The 23883-nt window shown below is 45.2% G+C and overlaps 1 protein-coding gene across 1 annotated transcript in view; it reads left to right on the forward strand.

Moving 5' to 3' along the window:
- Positions 1-10611: 10611 nt before the first annotated feature.
- The window catches only part of SPCS3 (signal peptidase complex subunit 3), a 33660-nt gene continuing 20388 nt past the window's right edge, over positions 10612-23883 (forward strand). Inside the window, exons 1-4 of the mRNA XM_077279539.1 lie at positions 10612-11001; positions 18022-18095; positions 20132-20208; positions 22689-22804. Coding sequence (XP_077135654.1) covers positions 10859-11001; positions 18022-18095; positions 20132-20208; positions 22689-22804 — 410 coding nt within the window. The 5' untranslated portion in view covers positions 10612-10858. The remainder of the gene's footprint in view (positions 11002-18021; positions 18096-20131; positions 20209-22688; positions 22805-23883) is intronic.

The raw sequence follows: 23883 nt of genomic DNA on the forward strand, positions 1-23883 counted from the left end.
TTATGATTGGCAGCCGTCACACACTGAAAGACGCTTTTCATTGCAAAAAATAATTTTTGCGTTACCACATTTTGAGAGCTGTAATTTTTCCATATTTGAGTCCACAGAGTCATGTGAGATCTTGTTTTTTGTGGGACGAGTTGATGTTTTTATTGGTAACATTTTCGGACACGTGACTTTTTTTATCGCTTTTTATTCCGATTTTTGTGAGGCAGAGTGATCAAAAACCAGCTATTCATGAATTTCTTTTGGGGGAGGCGTTTATACCGTTCCGCGTTTGGTAAAATTGATAAAGCAGTTTTATTCGTCGGGTCAGTACGATTACAGCGATATCTCATTTATATCATTTTTTTAATGTTTTGGCGCTTTTATACGATAAAAACTATTTTATAGAAAAAATAATTATTTTGGTATCGCTTTATTCTCAGGACTATAACTTTTTTATTTTTTTGCTGATGATGCTGTATGGCGGCTCGTTTTTTGCGGGACAAGATGACGTTTTTAGCGGTACCATGGTTATTTATATCAGTCTTCTTGATCGCGTGTTATTCCACTTTTTGTTCGGCGGTATGATAATAAAGCGTTTTTTGCCTCGTTTTTTTTTTTTTTTTCTTACGGTGTTTACTGAAGGGGTTAACTAGTGGGGCAGTTTTATAGGTTGTGTCGTTACGGACGCGGCGATACTAAATATGTGTACTTTTATTGTTTTTTTATCTTATTTAGCAAAAGAAATGTATTTATGGGAATAATATATATATTTTTTTTCTTTATTTAGGATATTTTATTTATTTATTTTTTTACACATGTGGGGAATTTTTTTTTTTAACTTTTTTACTTTGTCCCAGGGGGGGACATCACAGATCGGTGATTTGACAGTGTGCACAGCACTCTGTCATATCACCGATCTCACTGACAGGGCTGCAGGCTTACCAGCACCTGCACTGAGCAGACACTCGGTAAGCCACCTCCCTCCCTGCAGGACCCGGATGCCGCGGCCATCTTGGATCCGGGACCTGCGGCGAGGAGGGAGGTAGGAGACCCTCAGAGCAACGCGATCACATCGCGTTGCTCCGGGGATCTCAGGGAAGCCCGCAGGGAGCCCCCTCCCTGCGCGATGCTTCCCTATACCGCCGGTACACCGCGATCATGTTTGATCGCGGTGTGCCGGGGGTTAATGTGCCGGGGGCGGTCCGTGACCGCTCCTGGCACATAGTGCCGGATGTCAGCTGCGATATGCAGCTGACACCCGGCCGCGATCGGCCGCGCTTCCCCCGTGAGCGCGGCCGATCGCGTATGACGTACTATCCCGTCGGTGGTCATATGGGCCCACCCCACCTCGACGGGATAGTACGTCAGATGTCAGGAAGGGGTTAATGTGATATTGATGCACTAATATGAGTCTGTGGACTTCTCTCAGTGTAATCTGAATGAACATACTTTAGTACTCATATACACATATAAGTGTGTTGGTTTATAGCATTTCTCTTTTTGAACTCTTTTGGATTACTCATGAGACGATTTGTATTATCACTGCAACTAAGAATATTTGAAATGCCTACAATCCTTCTTTGGATTAATACCATTTTGGAACCCAGGAGACCCTGATTGTTGCTGTCTCATCTATTATTGTATCTACATGTTTGTTTTCTATTTTTAGTGGGCCGTTGTATTTTTGTATTGTATTTTCATACTGTATATTTTTATCACCTCACACAAGATTGACATTATGTATTTTCTTATTGTTTTACAGTAAGGTTTGATAGAGACCCAGCGGGTCGAAACGTTACCTTACGCCACTGCGGTGAATTGTTTATTTTGGTGTTTTGAAAATAAAAAACCACTTGCTTGGCTAAACTTTGAAGGAACTTTGAGTGCGACTGTTTATCCTTGGGACTACATTTTGTTGGAACATTTCCACGTCCAGTCAGCACCACCATAAAGCAAGAGTGCACGTCTTTTCTCTTCTTTACAAAAAAACAGATCCGTCGCATCAGTTTTTCACAATCTACGACGGATCCATTTTTTTCAACATTTGCTGGATTGTGCCTGACGGCGAAAACCTGATGTGTGAAACAGGCCTTAGTGTATCCCGTATGTTATGTGCCTTGGGAGCAGCCACCTGACGCTGATCACTGGAGCTTAGTTTGCCATTTACCCAGGCCCGAATTGCTAATCTGCCAAGCAGGGCAGATGCCCGGTGGGCCGGCGGCTCTGAACTACAAAATGGGCCGCCAGCCCTTTAAAACTTCTGACTAGGCCCTGTGTGCGCGCCTGCTCTGTCGGTGCACGCACTAATAAGGGCCGCAGCAGCCTGAGTCAGTGTGTGAGTGCAGCTCACATCAGTGCAGGAGAGTGCGCACACAGGGCCTAGTCAAAAAATTTGAAAAGGCAGCAACGGCGCAAGCACAGGACTCTGCCTCTCTCTGACGCTGGCCAGTACCAGCGTCAGAGAACCGCGTGCTCTCCTTCAGGGGCGTCGCTAGCGTGAAAGCTCCGGGGCTCTTGCCCTGAACGTTATGCCCAGAGCCCTGGATGTCGCTGATTGGCCCGTGCTCCTGTCCTCCTGTGCTGCGGCACCGCGACTCTGAGGGAGAGAGCCAGCAGCAATCAAGATGGAAGGTCAGCATACCTGCCTGTGTGTGCGGCTCCCAGGGAGAGATAAGCTCCTGTCCTGTCAGCATGGTGACCGCTTGCTTTTCCTGCTCTTATCTGCTATCCCGGCGGCAGAGGAGAGACCGGGGGATGTGCTGGGACAGAGCTGCTGCGAGCAGGAGAAACTGAAGATCTGCACATGGACATCAGCCGCCCCTGCACCACAGAGGAGTGTGTTATGTGTGTATGACGTATCTGGTGTGTGTGATGCTGTGTATGTGAGCTGCATGTATGTGTGATGCTGTGTGTGTGATGCTGTGTGTGATGCTGCATGTGTGTGTGAGCTCTGTGTGTGTGAGCTGCGTGTGTGTGTGATGCTGCGTGTGTGAGCTGTGTGTGTGTGTGATGCTGCGTGTGTGAGCTGTGTGTGAGCTGTGTGTGTGATGCTGTGTGTGTTTGTGAGCTACGTGTGTGATGCTGCGTGTGTTTGTGAGCTACGTGTGTGATGCTGCGTGAGCTCTGTGTGTTTGAGCTGTGTGTGAGCTGTGTGTGTGTGATGCTGCGTTTGTTTGTGAGCTACGTGTGTGATGCTGCTTGTGTGTGAGCTCTGTGTTAGCTGTGAGTGTGAGCTGCGTGTGTGTGAGCTGCGTGTGTGTGGGCTGTGTGTGAGCTGTGTGTGTGAGCTGTGTGTGTGTGAGGTGCGTGTGTGTGAGCTGTGTGATGCTGCATGTGTGTGTGATGCTGCGTGCATGTGATGCTGCGTGTGTGTGTGATGCTGCGTGTGTGAGCTGCGTGGGTGTGTGCCATGTACATCTGTGTGTGTCATGTACATCTGTGTGTGATGCTACGTGTGTGATAATCGTGTGTGTGTGTGTTACTTGTCCAGCATGCATGTGCTGTGTATATGATGTGTACCTGCTGAGCGTTTCTTATAGAGCATGTGTGTACTAAGTACATGTATGATATGTGTGACTATATGAGATGCATGTAATGAGGATGTGATGTGCAACATGTGTGCTGTGCTCTTGTATATAATGTGTACCTGTGTGGCTATATCAGGTGTATGTAATGGGCCTGTGTTGCCCAGCATGTGTATATGGCAATGTTCTGGTATAAAGACACATAGACCCCAATTCATGAAAGTGTTTTCAGCCAGAAATCTGCTTAAAACGCTTTGAAAAGTCGAAAAATTTTAAGACGTGGCAGGATTCGATAAGAGGCATAATGAATCCAGCGCCTCTCACTCCAGCACATCTTATCAAGCCCTGAATGACGAGCACCAGTGTTGGATCTTGATGAATCAGGGCCATAGTAGCTGCTGTCTTGCCTTAAAGGGAGTCTGTCACCCCCAAAATCGTATATGAGCTGCGGCCACCGGCATCAGGGCCTTATCTACAGCATTCTGTAAGGCTGTAGATAAGCCCCCGAAGTATCCTGAAAGAGAAGAAATAAAGGTTATATTATACTCACCCAGGGGCGGTCCCGCTGCAGTCCGGGTCTGATGGGCGTCGCGGTCCAGTCCGGGGCCTCCCATCTTCTTACGATGACGTCCTCTTCTTGTATTCACGCTGCGGCTTCGGCGCAGGTGTACTTTGTCTGCCCTGTTGAGGACAGAGCAAAGTACTGCAGTGCACAGGCTCCGGGAAAGGTCAGAGAGGCCCGAGGCCTGCGCACTGCAGTACTTAGGTCTGACCTCAACAGGGCAGACAAAGTACGCCTGCGCCGGAGCAAATATAAAATTTTAAATCACCCCCCTCACCCAGACTCAGATGCCGAAAAATGGAGATGCCACGGTAAACGGTAAATTGCACATTTTTTTTTAAGCAAAGTTTGGATTTTTTTTTTACCACTAAGATAAAAATGAACCTATACATGTTTGGTGTCCAAGAACTCATAATGACCTGGAGAATCATAATAGGAGGTCAGTTCTAGCATTTATTTAAAAAAACTGACCGTCACATCCAAACATAGACTAAGTGTGAACAGGTGCTGAACATAGTCACCAACTCGTATACAGTCAAGTAAATAAGGCAGCACACTGCAGCGCTGAAACATGCAAACATGAAAACTGAACTGCATTACTGCACTAGAAATATGAAAAATGAGAGCGTTTAGCGCATAAAAATGGCCAATTTTATGTGTACCTGGTAGCCACTTTAGGGCATCTCTCGTATACCAGGTCCTACGCTTTCCTTTCCTCTCTGAGAATAAACGTCTCCATCTGAATGGGTACCTGTGAAACCTCTTCTTAGAATAACATTCTCTCTTTCTGTGGAGGGGTAATGGACCTGTTGCGATTAAAACACCTGTGGCTAAGAGGCGGAGAACTCGGTCAGAAGGCTAAAGAATACATTTCAAAAAACTGACCGTCACATCCAAACATAGACTAAGTGTGAACAGGTGCTGAACCTAGAGTCACCAACTTGTATACAGTCAAGTAAATAAGGCAGCACACTGCAGCGCTGAAACATGCAAAAATGAAACATGAAAACTGAACTGCATTAGGCTACTTTCACACTAGCGTCGTGCACTGCACGTCGCTATGCGTCGTTTTGTAGAAAAAACCCATCCTGCAAAAGTGCTTGAAGGATGCGTTTTTTCTCCCTAGACTTGCATTAGCGACGCAGTGCGATGCATTGCCACACGTCGCAACCGTCGTGCGACGGTTGCGTCGGTCCGTCGCCACCAAAAAACGTTGCATGTAACGTTTTTTGGTGCGTCGAGACCGTCTTTTCCGACCGCGTATGCGCGGCCGGAACTCCGCCCCCGCCTCCCCGCACATCACAATGGGGCAACGAATGCGTTGAAAAACAACATCCGCTGCCCCCGTTGTGCGGCGCTTTCACTGCTTGCGTCGGTACATCGCAAAGACGCAATTCGTCGTGCGTCGTACGACGCTAGTGTGAAAGTAGCCTAACTGCACTAGAAAAGCCTTCTTAGCCACAGGTATTTTAATCGCAACAGGTCCATTACCCCTCCACAGAAAGAGAGAATGTTAGTCTAAGAAGAGGTTTCATAGGTACCCATTCAAATGGAGACGTTTTTTCTCAGAGAGGAAAGGAAAGCGTAGGACCTGGTATACGAGAGATGCCCTAAAGTGGCTACCAGGTACACATAAAATTGGCCATTTTTATGCGCTAAACGCTCTCATTTTTCATATTTCTAGTGCAGTAATGCAGTTCAGTTCTAGCATTTAGTGAACCTAGCAGAAAACCCAAACAAAAAACAAGTGTGGGACTGCATTTTTTTTTGCAATTTCACCGCACTTGGAATTTTTTTCCCATTTTGTAGTACATGACATGGTAAAACCAATGGTGTCATTCAAAAGCACAACTCGTCCCACAAAAAATAAGCCCTCACGGAAAAATAAAAAAGTTATGGCTCTGGGAAGGAGGGGAGCGAAAAACGAAAACACAAATCCGAAAAAAGCTCCGGGGGTTTAAGAGGTTGTCCACTATTCGGACAACCCCTTCTGAATTCCTAGGTTTCCCCCAGAACAATAATATCGCCTATAGTCACCTCCATTGCTGGTGCCATTTCACCAGTGTCGGCACTGGATCTCCCGGGTATTATGGGACATTGTTATGTCACGTAATCCATGCAATCAGCGATGGCTTTGCTCTCCTCTCCTATGGACATAATTGACATCTGGAGGAAGTGAAAGGGCAGCTACAGCTCTCACTTCCTCTATACGTCTGATTTGTCCTCTGGAGAGGAGAGCACAGCCAGCGCCGATTGTCCGCAGGGATTACGTAACAATATCACTTGATACCCGGGAGATCCAGTACCGACCCTGCTGGAACGGCGCAGTATTGACGATGACTATAGGTGATATTATTTATTATTATACTGGGGGAAAGATAATGATTTAGAAAGGGTTACACCTGTAAAGGGAATTTTGTCATGTCAAAAATGCTATTAATCTGCAGATATGGGTGTAATTAACAGGTTAATAGCATTGTAAAGGTGTCCTGCCGCCAGGAGGATACTAACTTTATTTCTCCAATTTTCAGTTATAGAGGCGTGCCTTCAGTCACCGTTCAGTACATAGTGAGCAGCGGCTGTAACCATGCATCATCTCTGACAGCCGGCTCAGTACACAGTGAGCGGCGGCTGTAACCGTGCACCATCTCTGGCTGACAGCCGGCTCAGTACATAGTGAGCAGCGGCTGTAACCATGCATCAACTCTGACTGACAGCTGGCTCAGTACATAGTGAGCAGCGGCTGTAACCATGCACCATCACTGACTGCCAGCTCAATACATATTGAGTGGCTGTAACCATGCACCATCTCTGGCTGACAGCCGGCTCAGTACATAGTGAGCGGCGGCTGTAACCGTACACCATCACTGACTGACAACCGGCTCAGAACATAGTGAGCGGCAGCTGTAACTGTGCACCATCACTGACTGACAGAAGGTTAAGCACATTGTGATCGGTGGCTGTAGCCGTGCACCATCACTGACTGACAGCCAGTTCTGTACTGATACACTGCTGAGCCGGTTGTCAGTCAGTTCCGGTGGCTATGTATTGAGTGGTGATTGAAGGCGCATCGGCTGCTCCTGTATAACTGAAAACTGGAGGCCTCTGGGACAAATATAGTTCAAATTAACCCCATATCTGTAGGGTTAATAGCATGTGACCGGTTCGATTTAAAGTGGTTGTGCCCCCCAATATGTCGACTAAAATACAAGCGTACTTCAGGCCCAGGGTAGATGTCATGACATGGTTTATGGCACAAGAGCAGCACATTATCATCAAACTGTACTGTGAAGGCTGCAGATCATCAACGTCCTCTGATCGTCTGCAGCGCTTATGTCACATAAACAATGTCATTAGATTGCTGGGGGACACAGTGCTCTGAGCGGAGGAGTCATCAGACTAGGAGCATTGAAAGGGGCTGTCTTCTAGTGGACAATCCCTATAATGAGGATACATAACGTTTTGTCTGATCAGTGCTGTATTTTTTAGTAAAGTCTGCAGTGTGGTCATAGCCTGCAGTGCGGTAATAGTCTGTAGTGCGGTAATAGTCTGCAGTGTGGTAATAGTCTGCAGTGTGGTAATAGTCTGCAGTGTGGTAACAGTCTGCAGTGTGGTCATAGTCTGTAGTGTGGTAATAGTCTGCAGTGTGGTCATAGTCTGTAGTGTGGTAATAGTCTGCAGTGTGGTAATAGTCTGCAGTGTGGTAATAGTCTGCAGTGAGGTAATAGTCTGTAGTGTGGTAATAGTCTGCAGTGTGGTCATAGTCTGTAGTGTGGTAATAGTCTGCAGTGTGGTAATAGCCTGTAGTGTGGTAATAGTCTGCAGTGTGGTAATAGTCTGCAGTGTGGTAATAATAGTCTGCAGTGTGGTAATAGTCTGTAGTGTGGTAATAGTCTGTAGTGTGGTAATAGTCTGCAGTGTGGTCATAGTCTGTAGTGTGGTAATAGTCTGCAGTGTGGTAATAGTCTGCAGTGTGGTAATAATAGTCTGCAGTGTGGTAATAGTCTGTAGTGCGGTAATAGTCTGTAGTGTGGTAATAGTCTGCAGTGTGGTAATAATAGTCTGCAGTGTGGTAATAATAGTCTGCAGTGTGGTCATAGTCTGTAGTGTGGTAACAGTCTGCAGTGCGGTAATAGCCTGTAGTGTGGTAATAGTCTGCAGTGTGGTAATAATAGTCTGCAGTGTGGTCATAGTCTGTAGTGCGGTAATAGTCTGTAGTGTGGTAACAGTCTGCAGTGCGGTAATAGCCTGTAGTGTGGTAATAGTCTGCAGTGTGGTAATAATAGTCTGCAGTGTGGTCATAGTCTGTAGTGCGGTAATAGTCTGTAGTGTGGTAACAGTCTGCAGTGCGGTAATAGCCTGTAGTGTGGTAATAGTCTGCAGTGTGGTAATAATAGTCTGCAGTGTGGTCATAGTCTGTAGTGCGGTAATAGTCTGCAGTGCGGTAATAATAGTCTGCAGTGCGGTAATAGTCTGTAGTGTGGTAATAGTCTGCAGTGTGGTCATAGTCTGTAGTGTGGTAATAGTCTGCAGTGGTAATAGTCTGTAGTGTGGTAACAGTCTGCAGTGCAGAAATAGCCTGTAGTGTGGTAATAATCTGAAGTGCGGTAATAGTCTGCAGTGCGGTAATAGCCTGTAGTGTGGTAATAGTCTGCAGTGTGGTAATAGTCTGAAGTGCAGTAATAGCCTGTAGTGTGGTCATAGCCTGTAGTGTGGTAATAGTCTGTAGTGTGGTAATAGTCTGCAGTGCGGTAATAGTCTGCAGTGTGGTAATAGCCTGTAGTGTGGTAATAGTCTGCAGTGCGGTAATAGTCTGCAGTGTGGTAATAATAGTCTGCAGTGTGGTAATAGTCTGCAGTGTGGTAATAGCCTGAAGTGTGGTAATAGTCTGAAGTGCGGTAATAGTCTGCAGTGTGGTAATAATAGTCTGCAGTGCGGTAATAGTCTGCAGTGTGGTAATAGCCTGTAGTGTGGTAATAGTCTGCAGTGCGGTAATAGTCTGCAGTGTGGTAATAATAGTCTGCAGTGTGGTAATAGTCTGCAGTGTGGTAATAATAGTCTGCAGTGTGGTAATAGTCTGCAGTGTGGTAATAGCCTGTAGTGTGGTAATAGTCTGAAGTGCGGTAATAGTCTGCAGTGTGGTAATAATAGTCTGCAGTGTGGTAATAGCCTGTAGTGTGGTAATAGTCTGTAGTGTGGTAATAGTCTGCAGTGCGGTAATAGTCTGTAGTGTGGTAATAGTCTGCAGTGTGGTAATAATAGTCTGCAGTGTGGTAATAGTCTGCAGTGTGGTAATAGCCTGTAGTGTGGTAATAGTCTGTAGTGTGGTAATAGTCTGCAGTGCGGTAATAGTCTGCAGTGTGGTAATAGCCTGTAGTGTGGTGATAGTCTGCAGTGCGGTAATAGTCTGCAGTGTGGTAATAATAGTCTGCAGTGTGGTAATAGTCTGCAGTGCGGTAATAGTCTGTAGTGTGGTAATAGTCTGCAGTGCGGTAATAGTCTGCAGTGCGGTAATAGCCTGTAGTGTGGTAATAGTCTGCAGTGCGGTAATAGTCTGTAGTGTGGTAATAGTCTGCAGTGCGGTAATAGTCTGCAGTGTGGTAATAGCCTGTAGTGTGGTAATAGTCTGAAGTGCGGTAATAGTCTGCAGTGTGGTAATAGCCTGTAGTGTGGTAATAGTCTGAAGTGCGGTAATAGTCTGTAGTGTGGTAATAGTCTGCAGTGTGGTAATAGTCTGTATTGAACTGTTGTCTATTCACACTATGGCCATTGCAGGTTAGGCTACTTTCACACTAGCGTCATGCACTGTTCGTCGCTATGTGTCGTTTTGTAGAAAAAAACGCATCCTGCAAAAGTGCTTGCAGGATGCGTTTTTCTCCATAGACTTGCATTAGCGACGCATTGCCACACGTTGCAACCGTCGTGCGAAGGTTGCGTCGGACCGTCACCAGCAAAAAAACGTTGCTTGTAACGTTTTTTGGTGCGTCGTTCCCGTCTTTTCCGACCGCGCATGCGCAGCCGGAACTCCGCCCCCTCCTCCCCGCACCTCACAATGGGGCAGCGGACGCGTTGAAAACCAGCATCCGCTGCCCCCGTTATGCGGCGCTTGCACAGTCTGCGTCGGTGCGAGGTGCAGTGCACGACGCTAATGTGAAAGTAGCCTTACACGTTTTCAAGTTGACTGGTGTCACAAGCACGAGTTGCACAACCTGCCAGTGCTCTACATTTGGGCGAGGACAGTCATTGTATGTGGCTGGTGATTTTTTGTGCCAGTGCTGCTCTTTGGCCCCACTCCGCCCCTGCGTTAGCTCCTACACCCAAGGCTTTTCCAGTTTTACCATCTAATACATAATTGTACATTTTCTTTCCTCGGCCCACGTGCATGACCGTACATTTCTCTACATTACCCTTCAGCGGCCATTTCTCAGCCCTCGCCCCAGCTTATATAAATGGATGGCTGTCACAGGCACTGTACGGTAATACCAGCGCTGCACATTAGTCAGCTGTGGGGAGAGAGGCTAACCGTGCGGCTTCTACGTGATAATGGTGGAACACTGAGCTGCCACCACAAGCATGGCCGCCCAGGTGCAGTCACGTGACTGATGCGTCTCTTCTCCACGTTGGTTCCCGACATGCTCTCTTCCTGTGTGGCGGCTTCCTGACCCGGAAGTGACTGTACGGAGCGTCGCTAGGCTCATTCAGAGTCAGACAGCTCAGCGTTAGCCGTAGCAGTGGCAGCAGCAGGGACCAGGCTCCGTCCTCCGCACACGTCCGCGCCGGCACCATGAACACCGCGCTGTCCAGGGCTAATTCTCTCTTCGCCTTCTCTCTGAGTGTTATGGCGGCTCTCACATTCGGCTGTTTCATTACTACCGCCTTCAAGGACCGAGTGGTGCCGGTGAACATTCACGTCTCCCGGGTGACGCTGTGAGTGGTGTCCCGGGGCTCCGCGGGTGGGCAGGCGGCTGTGCTGCCATATGGTCCTGAGCGGTGACAGCAGTGTGTGTCCTGCGTGTGCTCATAGCTAGCGCCATTAATGAGCCCTGCTGGGCACTGGGGGCCCCATACTGTGGAGGCCGCAGCTGCTGCAGCACACCATTCGCTCTGGTGCCGGCTAGGAATTGACTTGTATGTTTATTTTCTGTCGCTATTTGACTCTTTCTTTGCTGGGCCAGATGTGACATATCGCTGTGCACAGTGATGGGCAGGGGTCGCATTATTTCAGTTAATAGATCCATCCTTATCAAGAGCGGTAGGGGGTCGTTTCCTTATGTGCACGTCCCTCTAGGGTCTTTCCTGATTGTCTGCAGCGGAGAGTGAAGTCTCTCTAGACTTTCAGGAGGTTTCCTGGAGAAATATTGATGGCGCTTCATCCAACCCCACTGACTGTAATGTGCAGGCCGTGTCTGGTATTAATCCCAGGAACCATCCTCTACATATATGTGCCCCTGTGACCGAGGAAGCCACACACATACGCTGGTTGGAGCTAAGAAGTCCTTTCATTGTGCTGATGCATTTATAATATTCCCGATGCCTTTTATTTTTAAATCTGCCATACAGATCTAGAGCTATGGGAAATAAATCCGCCATACAGATCCAGAGCTATGGGAAATAAATCCCCCATACAGATCCAGAGCTATGGGAAATAAATCCCCCATACAGATCCAGAGCTATGGGAAATAAATCCCCCATACAGATCCAGAGCTATGGGAAATAAATCCCCCATACAGACCTAGAGCTATGGGAAATAAACCCGCCATACAGATCCAGAGCTATGGGCCATAAACCCGCCATACAGATCCAGAGCTATGGGCCATAAACCCGCCATACAGATCCAGAGCTATGGGCCATAAACCCGCCATACAGATCCAGAGCTATGGGCCATAAACCCGCCATACAGATCCAGAGCTATGGGCCATAAACCCGCCATACAGATCCAGAGCTATGGGCCATAAACCCGCCATACAGATCCAGAGCTATGGGCCATAAACCCGCCATACAGATCCAGAGCTATGGGCCATAAACCCGCCATACAGATCCAGAGCTATGGGCCATAAATCCGCCATACAGATCCAGAGCTATGGGCCATAAATCCATCATACATATCCAAAGCTATGGGCCTTTTTATTTTGTGCTAATTTGTATGATCTTTGCTAAGTGGGTGGGTGGTGCTCCAAGGATAATAGAAATGGTCACAATGCCCCCTTGGTAAGACCATAAAAATTAACAGCAAATAAAAAACAAAACAAAAACTCTATGGGACCGTATGGTAGATTTAAAACAAACAGAAAAAGACAACAAACCAGCAAAAAATGGAAGAGAACAGTGAGAATCGAGTAATAAACTACCCACACTTGCCCTAGTGACAGGTTCTCTTCATTGTGGGAACACATGTGATATGTCACCTGAACTGACACCCTCCACGCACACGAATGCTTTGCCAAGTGTTTTCAATGAGGAGAACTCAGGACGTAAAGGTCCAGAACTGCCTGAACCTTTTCTTTCCCTGACATTATCTGGTGGGGCTATCGATGGCCCATACACAATCAGATTGTCAGGTCTTTGATCTAATGTATATGGGGACCATAACCATTCAACATTTTGTATCAATGTAAGGCAAAAAAAAATATGACGGTTGTGGCATGTGCTACATTTCTGTAGTGTTTTAGACACTTTTTGTTCCTTTTCGCTAAGAAGGTTTGGTTAAGGGGATTTGTAAAATATGCCAATTTTATTAATGATATTCACCAGGTTTTTTTTTTTTGCTTTACAAAAAATGTCCTGTTTTCGGACCATCATTGGGAGGTGTAAACTAAGGCCAGATTGATCACATAGCATGTACCACCATGAAAAGCTTGGTGCATTATAAGACTGTCTTATCTTAGGGTATCTGAACATGTTAAGTATTCACTACAGACATTTCTGCATCAAAAACGTGTCTCCTGCAGAAAAAATGTGTGTAAAAAACCAAAACAAAAACTTGTTTTTGCATGTGTTTTTAATGCTTTTTTTGCCAGTCATTAAATGGGTGAAAAATGTTGCAAAAAACACTGAAAGAATTGACAACTGCAGTTATAAAACTACTTCAGATATAAAACTTTTTCAAATCTGCAAGGAAAATTAAGCGACATGTGAATGCAATTGGGAAATCTGATTAAAGGGAACCTGTCACCAGTTTTTTTCCTGCCTAAACTACGACCAGCACCTTAATCAGCGCCTGTGCTGCATTCTATAGAGGGCTATATAACCCCCTGGCTCCCCTCTGTATACCTCCAAAAACCTTTTCAAAGTCTCCCACACTAAATGTAAATTGTCGGTCTGGTCAGATAGGCGTTCTTTCTGCGGTCTCCATCTCTCTTCCTGACTGCTGATCGCCGTCCTCCTGCTCTGACTGACCTGGATGACAGCTCCTGCTGGCGATGTCTGCGCAGGCGGGTGATGTCACCCTGCTATGTGGATAACGTCAGTCAGAGCAGGAGGATGCCGATCAGCAGCCGGACGAGGGATGGAGACCGCAGAAAGGACGCTTATCGAACCGCACCGACACGGGGTGGGAGGGTGTGCAGCCATTACTGTCAGTATCGGTAAGGCCTGACATGGCGATCGTGTCATGGCTGTGATCTACATTGGCCAAGTTCTACTTACGGTAACTTTTTAATTTGACCATTAAGCTGTTCTTTTATTTTGGTGGGGAGCAGCTATTCCATAAGGACCTCTCAGCCACTGTCATGGCTACATGGTTTTGGAGGATAAGCAGTTGTTCCCCACAAAATCCAAGAATTTATTTTTTAATAGGAATTTTGAGCACCCCAGCACTAGGCCCCTGTAGTTATCGGCTGCTTCACTCTCCCATCACAGCCACAGCACGGTCACTTAGCCTGTCCTTGCTCTCAGACTGTGTTCACACCACTGTATTTACAATCTGTGAAAAACATGAGCATCGCTCAGACCAATGTTATTCAGTAGGGCTGTTAAGATGACCATTTTTTCTTTCACAAAGATTGAATGTCCAGATGATAAAAAATCCCGTTATGCACCAGTCTCTTCTGTGTTTCAGATGAGACTAGACAATTCAATCTATGGTGCGCAAGAAAAAATCTGATTCCTTTCAGATCATTCACATTGCATCTGATGTTTACAGACAAATTGCAATTCTTTAACATCGGAAACTTGTCTTGTAAATGTTAAAAACTGTGTATATATATAAAAACAGATGAAAATTTTTTTTTTCTTGTTCGCTTAAGGCTGAGTCACACATAATGATATCGTTAACGATATCGTTGCAACGTCACGCTTTTTGGTGACGTAGCAACGATCCCGCTAACGATCTCGTTATGTGTGACAGCGACCAACGATCAGGCCCCTGCTGGGAGATCGTTGGTCGATGGGAATGATCAGGACCTTTTTTTGGTCGCTGATCACCCGCTGTCATCGCTGGATCGGCGTGTGTGACGCCGATCCAGCGATGTGTTCACTTGTAACCAGGGTAAATATCGGGTTACTAAGCGCAGGGCCGCGCTTAGTAACCCGATATTTACCCTGGTTACCATTGTAAAAGTAAAAAAAAAAAAACAGTACATACTCCCATTCTGATGTCTGTCACGTCCCCCGGCGTCCACAGGGTTAAAACTGCTTTCGGCAGGAGCGCTGCTAATATGCACGCGCTGCTGCCGAGAGCTTCCCTGCACTGACTGTGTCAGCGCCGGCCGTAAAGCAGAGCACAGCGGTGACGTCACCGCTGTTACTGCCGGCGCTGACACATTCAGTGCAGGGAAGCTCTCGGCAGCAGCGCGTGCATATTAGCAGCGCTCTTGCCGAAAGCAGTTTTAACCCTGTGGACGCCGGCGGGGGACGTGACAGACATCAGAATGTGAGTATGTAGTGTTTTTTTTTTTTTACTTTTACAATGGTAACCAGGGTAAATATCGGGTTACTAAGCGCGGCCCTGCACTTAGTAACCCGATGTTTACCCTGGTTACCCGGATGCTGCAGGGGGACTTCGGCTTCGTTGAAGACAGTTTCAACGATGCCGAAGTCGTTCCCCTGATCGTTGGTCGCTGGAGAGAGCTGTCTGTGTGACAGCTCCCCAGCGACCACACAACGACTTACCAACAATCACGGCCAGGTCGTATCGCTGGTCGTGATCGTTGGTAAGTCGTTTAATGTAACGGTACCTTTAGTCTCCTGAAGATTTTCATGTCAGCGTGGTCAATTAACTGTTAGTAATCATTCACACTGGCTGCTTCTTATTAGCATCCTTATTGCAGCAGATCAAATGATAAGTGTAAATGAACCTTTATCCTTCAAGGCCTAATGATCGGTGTCTGTAGTTTTTATTTTCTCCCCTTGTAAGTTCTGGCTTGTGGTCAGACCGGGGCTCATATTGGAGGGTGATAGATTTTTGTTTCATATTCTGGTCCTCTCGTAGATTTTTTTTTTAATCTCTGTTTGTGCAGTGTCTCATGTCTCCTGCAAGGAAATAGCAGGGTTGTGGTAAAAAATAAGTGGGGTCTCGCTGTCTTGGTGTGTGACAGAGCACTTCCGACATTCTGCCTTCCCAGGTTGTGTCACAGCACTAGCCTCTTTGGCTCGATTGATCACCACTGTCTGATTTCCTTACCTGGCATCACACAGACAGTGTAGTATTAATTAAGATAGAGGGCAATGGTTCATTAAAGGGTGGACTGAAGGCAAAGTAAATTTCTTTATAAATCCCTATTTGGTGCCATAATCTAAACTAATTTCTAATATATGAGGAAGGGAAGATAAATGCCCAATAAATTAATAACAGGTATTCATTTAGTACAAAAAAATCATAAAACATAATAAAAAAAAATCAAGGAAAACACATACAGAAACTACCATAGGTCTCAGGACCGAAGCAAATGGCCATTCAAAGATAAGCTTGACCTTGTCAACAAAAGTGCTTATGGTGCTACTAAATGCTGTCTGGACAAGAAAAGCAAGGAACGAGATCCTAAAATCCCAAATCAAACAACACACGTACTGGCATGATCACATGTAGAGTAGTTACAATAGAAGTACATGTGATGAGTAAATCATCCAAAAGAGGCCCAATTTATACATGTTCCTCCTGTTCGCAGAATATAAATAAAGATGATACTTAATTTCAAAAGATCATCCAAACAATCACACTATAGTAGTCTGTACATGCAGCTCATGAGGGCAAGATTCATGAAGTCATTCAGTAAAAAGTGATATGAATATAGAGCATGACGACAATGTACTGATTTTTAATTATGTTTAATCATGTTTTTTTTTTTTACTAATAAGGAATACCTATTATTAATTTATTGGGCTTTTAACTTCCTTTCATCATAGGTTTCTTATAGCATTTGGAAGTGCCCCCTAAACCTATTTGGTCACCTTTTGTGCTTATTGTAATTTCTAATATAATGAGGTTTCAGCAGGGCAAGGAAAAGGTTTAAACTTTTTTTTTTTTTCCCCATGTAGGGGTACTGACATAACCCGTCAGTTTGTTGGGTACTACTTGCCAGTGCAAGTGCCCATGTTATTCATTTGTCCGAACCCCCCTTCCCGAACGGAGGGGAAAATGCGCTGGGAGGCTACACAACCACTATGGGTAACTTTTGAACCGGTCCGTACTTGGGTATTGCCCATGTCAGGGCAGTAATAATGCAGGGGCACAACATGGAGTATTGAAAGGATTGGAACTACTCTCCCCCCCACCCTCAGACACTGTTTTGTTTTTTTCTACCCTTCCACTGCTAATGAACCCCCTCCTTCTTTTTCGTACCTTTTGACATGGTCAAGCTATGACTGAGAGGAGGAGTGAGAAGCAATTCTGGTGAAACCAATCTTTTCTTAAGAGCACTGTTGAGTTTGAGTACTAACACTTTATACAATTACCGTCTTGTTTTGTCTGTCCATATGTACGATTTGGCCATTAACTTTTAATAGTTACCTTAAAAGGTTATGTTTTAAAAGTTTTTCCTTGCCCTGCTGAAACCTCATTGTGCCTTTTGGGAAGGTTACCTACGATCAGTCAACATTTACTGTGTTTTTTTGCTGATATTTCTAGTATAGTTGCATTAAAAATGCCCTAGCTACACTAACAGCTGTTGTATTTTTTTCCTACTTCCCCTTTGATGACTCTTCATTTGCGAATCGCTGTGCTAGTTCCTGCATGCTGTGCACTGTGACATAATGCGTCGTGCAGGGACTAGCCCAGCCTCTGAAAGGACCGCTGCCTCTGTCCCCCGATGACACTTCTTTTCACTGTCCCAGCATGCACTAGGATTCTCAGTCATCAAAGAGGAAGTAGGGAAAAAAATACAATAGCTGTTCCTGTAGTTGGGGAACAGTAGGGAATACGTAATGGAAGTATATCAGAAATTAGCTAAGATCATGGCTTCAAATGGAAATCAATAGACTGAAATGTACTTTGCCTCCGGACCACCTCCTTAAGTGCTCTGTAATGCCTAGAATACTGCAGAAAAGAAAATGCTAATTACTTGGGAATTTAGCTGCAAAGTCTATTGATTTACATTTTAAAGACCTGCATGCTCTTAGATGTGATTTGCTGGGGTTACATTATGGACAGATTGCCTTTAAGCATGGATGAAGCTCATTGTTCCATCCCTTATTGCGATCCTGGATGTAAACACTGGGTGCCAGTGATGCCATGGAGATGACTTTGCTGCTGGTATCTGCACATGCATTAATCTCTCGTGTGGGTAAATTGTGGGAATACAGACACTGGGCTCTGTTCTTTCTTATTATTGGACGCGCCTGGAGTGGTGTTTATGGGTCATGCAGAATTTAGTCCACCCGTGATATTCAGACTTTAATGAATTAGTCTTGTTTTAGTGTTCTTGGCAAAAAAAAAGTCATAAAATAAATAGGAACGTCGGCCTTGATCTCTCTCGTCAGCGATCTGTAATGTTTTATTCTGTTGTCTTGCAGGGAGAATGTTGAAGACTTCACTGGCCCCAGAGAAAAGAGCGACCTGGGATTTCTCATATTTGATATAAATGCAGATATCCTTTCTTTCTGTACGGCTCTGAGTGATTTTATAGGTTTCTCTTTCATGCTATTCCTGACTTATAAGTAACCTAATCCCACAGATAACAAGTTCTCCAGCTCCTAATCCCAAGGTTATGTTTACTCCCGATATCATTGCCAAATCGAGCTCTGCAGAACAAATGGTCCCTGAACATGTGGTTTAGCTAAAGTGACAGTGTAGTTGTATCCGCCAGGTATGATCACTAATATGTCCACATAACCTAATACTGCTGCATGCTGCCGATTTGTGTTCCATAGATTCCAGAAACCATAACGGGAACTTGACAGACCAGTGATAGTCAGTGTGGTCTTCAGTGGCATCAGTGGTTTCCCTCCTGTGCTGGCTCCGGCACTGCCGTTACCTTTGTTCTGTTCCATCATACGAGCAGCATAAAATTATTAGCAAAAGCAAGTGTTAGAAGGACTTGCCATGTAGGCAACTTAACACCTATAACAATCACACCTTCATTCTCCACAAAGTGGTGTTTGACAAATGTGCAGTTTAGCGTGCTTGGTGGACCCTTGGTGTAGCCCAGTTTTCCACGCCGTTCGCTCTTTGCATGGGGCCACCACTTTCTCCCTTGACTGCCCGTGCTGGTTTGCTCCTAAGTGTTGTCTAAAGTGAATTCTCAGTTACACGCTCATTGCAGAGGAGGGAAGTGAGGGTGCAGTTGTGGCCGCTCCAGTACACTTCTAAGTGGCTGTGTTATGGAGTGGTTGCAGCAGAGTCAGGAGAAAAGGGATGTGTATGTACAGTGAGCGCATAAATGAGGATTCTCTGCAGACACTGCTTGCTCTGAGCAAACCAGTGGCGTCAATCAAAACAGATGGAGGCTGCCATATGTAAAAAACAGTGTACCAGTGCCCTGCCCAACAGAGACATTGAGTAAGAAAGTAAAGAGATATTTGTATAGGGCTTTTTGTTTAGGTTGAAAAGCATTAAGTGTCAGACCCCCTGTATCAATGAAAAGGTGATCCAGTGATTCCCATACATACACCGAGACAGAGGAGCTTCATTACGTCTTGTTTTGTCAGCATTCGTGTTCCAGTGAGACCCACATAGTCTGATAACTTTCACTAGGAGCAGAGAGATCCGTCTTGTACAATGAACACATGCAGGTAATTATTCATTATGGGATTAATAAGGGCTGTAATGGAAAAACTGCAGCTTTCAGCACATTGTGCCATTTTCTTTAGATCAGGATTAGTGATGAATGAACATGCTCGGATAACGTGTTATCGGAGTATCTTGGGTGTGCTCGAACAATGTGTTCAAGCCCCTGCGGCTGCAAGTTTTGCAGCTTTTAAGCAATCCCTGCATGTGTGGCTGCTAATATCCGCTGGGGACCGAACATATTATTCGAGCACGCCCAAGATACACTTCATCCAAGCACATTCGCTCATCACTAATTCTGAATAAACATAGAAGTGCCTATATGTTGTACCACCTCAGAATGTTAAGCATTAAGTCAGTCCCGCACACACCTCTCATCATGTGTTAGGGACGGGTGAGAACGCAAGCCTTCATCTACATCAGTGGCCACTGCCCTGAGAGCCACAAGATGGTGCTCAGTAGACAAGAACTTGCATTAGTTTCCATATTGTGTTTTTGTGCATAAAGGCCTCATGAGCATTGGAGCAAAGTCCGCCACACCTGCCACTTTTGTCGGGATCAACTGCTTCCGATGTCTATAGGGGCCACCAGCCTCTAACAGATGATTTTGGTGTGAAGAATGATTGTTCATGCTGACTTCATCAAGGGAGATAGTCACCGAAGATGTTGACAAACCTCCACCTCCCCATCAAAAACACATGGATGCTCGGCCGCATTTGCATAGGGAGGTCCAAATAAATTAGCCGAACTGATGTTGAAGGTGTATGGGGCACTCTTATGTTAGTTTGCTATTTTGAGGTCACTCTAAATTGATGTTGTTCATTGAAGCAAATGACTGTCATTGATCACTGCACTGTAAGAAAGAAAGTAATGCAAAGTGTTCCTTAATGAACCTACATTTGCAACCAATATTCGACTGGAATGTGAAGCAGTTATTTATCTACCTATCAGCGGAGTACGCCACTAAGAGTAATGTAAGTATCATGTTGTCACTGCCTGGAATACCGCACCTTTCGTCTCTATAGAAATCTGACCATACACACAGCATTTATTTAAAATGCGTACTGAACACCACAATGGATGTTTACCACTAGTAATAAAAAAGTGCCAAATTTATATACAGTGAGTGACAAACATCTGTTGTATAGTAAAGAATGGCAGACCATAACGAGATTAGTATGAACCCAAAGAAAAAAGCCCAAACACAAGGTCAAAGAACAATATGACAATAAAAAATTATCTGGTGAGATGGTCTTTTATCTAAGATATGTGATATACTGTAATTTTATAAATTACTGTATTTTGCGGATTATAAGACGCACCCCAAATTTTGAGGAGAACAATAGGAAAAAAACCCTTTTTTTTAATAAAATGGTGGTGCTTCTTATAATCCATGCGTTTTATTGCTTGCCGGGGTTGGTGGCTGCGGTGAAGCGGGGTCCCAGGGTTGCCACTGGAGGAGGCAAGAGTGGAACGTTGCCATAGGCTGGGATGAGGGGGTGTTCGGATGTGCAGTGCAGTGCGCCGCTGAGGGTGTCTGGTGCTGCGGGGGCTCTGCCCACATTTTGTGGAAGCCCAGAGCCCCCGCAGTTCCATGGTTTCCTGTGCGGCGAACTCAGGGAAAATGGCCTCCGAGGGGTGGTGCATGCTGAGATCTCGGCACCAAGATTCCAGGAGATGAGATCTCAGCTCTGAGATCTCATCTCCCGAGATCTTGGTGCCGAGATCTCCATCTGCGCATGTGCCTTCTCCGGCCGGCAGCCATTTTCCCGGAGTCCAGTCCACCGCGTAGGAAACCATGTCACTGCGGAGGCTCTGGGCTTTCACAAGATGTCGGCAGAGCCCCCGCAGCACCAGACACCCTCAGCGGCGCACTGCACTGCACATCCGAACACCCCCTCATCCCAGCCTGTGGCCGGTAAGGTATATCCTCATTATCAGTGCATCTTTGTAGTACTATATACCGCTACTAATAAAGGTATTTTAACCGTAATAATTTTTTATTGTTCTTTGACCTTGTGTTCGGGCTTTTTTCTTTGGGTTCACACAGCATTTATTGCAGAGAGCAACATCCCAAACACCAATCTTTCTAAAAGTAACCTTTTGTAACTGAGCGGCTTATTATACATCAGAGGGCCACTTCAAGAAATCCTTTGACTATCGAAATACAATTTGTAGTACTAAACGGATTTAAAGTGGCATATGTTACTCTTCAAGGATTACTTCGACCCTTAGGAGTGTACGGCTTTCCTTACCTGCCTCTCCACTTTCTGCTTGCTTGGCAGAGTCCTGCAGATTAGTGTAGACCTTCTGCACCAGTCTGAACTGTGCCACAAGCAGAGCGCTCTTTCCCTCCGCATCAGTGGTAAAGCACAGAGACATTAGAGCTGCCTGTATCCGGTCAGATTCAGAACCGTTCTCACAAGCACTGTAGGAAAGAGCTTGTTGGCGCTGCTCTACTTGTATAGGAAACTGGACACCGCTGATAGACCGCAGTGGTGGCTGGCAAACATAGGCAATGAGCATTGCACAATAAAGATAAAAATTACTCAGTTCTTGAGAACGGAAAGGATTTTTAATAAGAATTTAGTTGTAAAGTTGTTTGATATTTACATGCACTGTGCAAATGTACACATTTTAGAAGCTGGGTAGACTCCCTTGCTTCTCAGTAGATATCGTCTTGTGTGCACTTGAATTGGAGCTGTTCTTCTGTACTTGGGAGCCGCCCTACAAAGTGTACACTGTACACCCAGCCACTGCAGGAGATAATGACCGGTGATCAGTGTGGGTGCCAGGTATTGGACCCCCACTGATCCAATATTGAAGACCTATATTATGCGATGTCATCAGTATCATAATAGTGGAAAACCCTTTGAAGCATAAATGATAAAATATCATTAAACCTAAACACAATGCTTTCTTATATATGGGCTTTCTGCTGCTAGAGCATGGTGAAAGCAATGAGATGACATGCGGCTGCAGTAGTGAAGTCGCTGACTGACCACTTTTTTTGTGTCCCCATTTGATGTCCTAAAGTAAACCAAAAAGCTTAGTTTTTCTGTGATGAAAGTGGAATACATTTTTTATGGTTAATGAGAGGTTCCCCCCCCCCCCCCTATATTTTGGATTAATAAGTATAATGCAACATACACCAATGCAGACTACACTACGAATATGAGCTGTGACCGTAAAAATACAGATCTGACTGCTCCAATGCTGAAGGGTGATAAAGGACAGTAAGGGTTAATAATGAGCTTAGGTAGTAAACATGTGGAGATACACACACACACACACACACACACACACACACACACACACACACACACACTTACTTTTCATGTATTTTGTGTGGAGATAGTAACTCTCCCGGAGTAAACCTGTGTATGTTGGGCGCGAATGTGGTGAAATCTGTGAAATGTTACCCTCGAATATCTTTTTTTTATTTCATTTTCAGGCTTTAAACCAGGTTGTGCTATGGGACAAGATCATCCTCCGAGGAGACAACCCGAAGCTGTCCTTAAAGGAGATGAAATCAAAGTATTTCTTCTTTGACGATGGAAACGGTCTGAAGTAAGCATCTGGAAGAAATATATTGTTTTTATTAAAAAGTGCTCTCCTCTAGAAGCGAGTGCAAGAGATAAAATTTATAAGGTGAAGCCTGACACGGAAAGCTGATGTCTGTTTACTCCTTGGCGCCAGAATGGTTTGTGATGGATTTGTGGTGACAGAAGGGAGGGTTCTGCAGAAGATCAAGATGTCAGATGTACTTCAAAGCGCTACTCTGATTATCATTGCCTCATATCACTTGTAGTGCAGTTGACTAGAATGACGAGCCCCATGTTACTTGTTGAAATCTGGACCTCAGAATCTGAGTAAAGATATTAAAATATTCTTCATTTTGTCCCTGCTTTTCGGAGACAGAATTAGTCTCTTCTTGTTTTGAATAATCGTAGATCAATTAGAAGATTGTTCTTTGCTCTGCAGGGTTTGGAATATTAGAATTGTAAAGGGGTTATTTTGTCTTAAATAGGTAAAAACAACTTTTTGCAGTTTACCTTTTATTAAAACTCTTCATTCTTCAGTATGGAGGGATTTTTTATTTTATGTTTTAATGTAATCTGCCACCCATCAGTCATGACTAGTCTCCGAGGCAAGGAGCGCTGCTCTGAAGCGGCTTGGTCACTAGATCTTGCTAGTTTCAGTCCCCCTGCAGTCCTCTCATCCTGTAAAGGCAAAGCTGCCTCTGCTTGCAGCATTGGAGAGCGCACACTTTGGGCCGGTAGCACAATCATGCTGCTGCTCCGAGCTGTCAATCAATCAGAATCCTGAAGACAAAACATGGCACAAACCCTTTTAAGCTGGTCTCAGACATGCGTATCTGTTCTTTGTGGGGAGAGTGTAGGAAGCTGCTGGCCTCCTGTACAATAAGTGGGGCATACTTTTTGAAGACATGGACACCTTTTGGGGCAATTAAAAGGGTCAGACATTTAAAGGGGTTTTTGGCTTTGGAAAATCCCTCTCCCTCAACTGCAGTGAAGCTTCTGTGCTTAACCTAGGGTTTTTTGTTTAAGAAACAAACTGCATTTAGTGGATAGGGAACCTCCAAAACCAGAAAAACCCCTTTTAAACTCTTTCCCACCTTGGACGTA

Source organism: Ranitomeya variabilis, chromosome 1 (genome assembly GCF_051348905.1).
Source record: "Ranitomeya variabilis isolate aRanVar5 chromosome 1, aRanVar5.hap1, whole genome shotgun sequence".
In the NCBI taxonomy this organism is placed as follows: Eukaryota; Metazoa; Chordata; class Amphibia; order Anura; family Dendrobatidae; genus Ranitomeya; species Ranitomeya variabilis.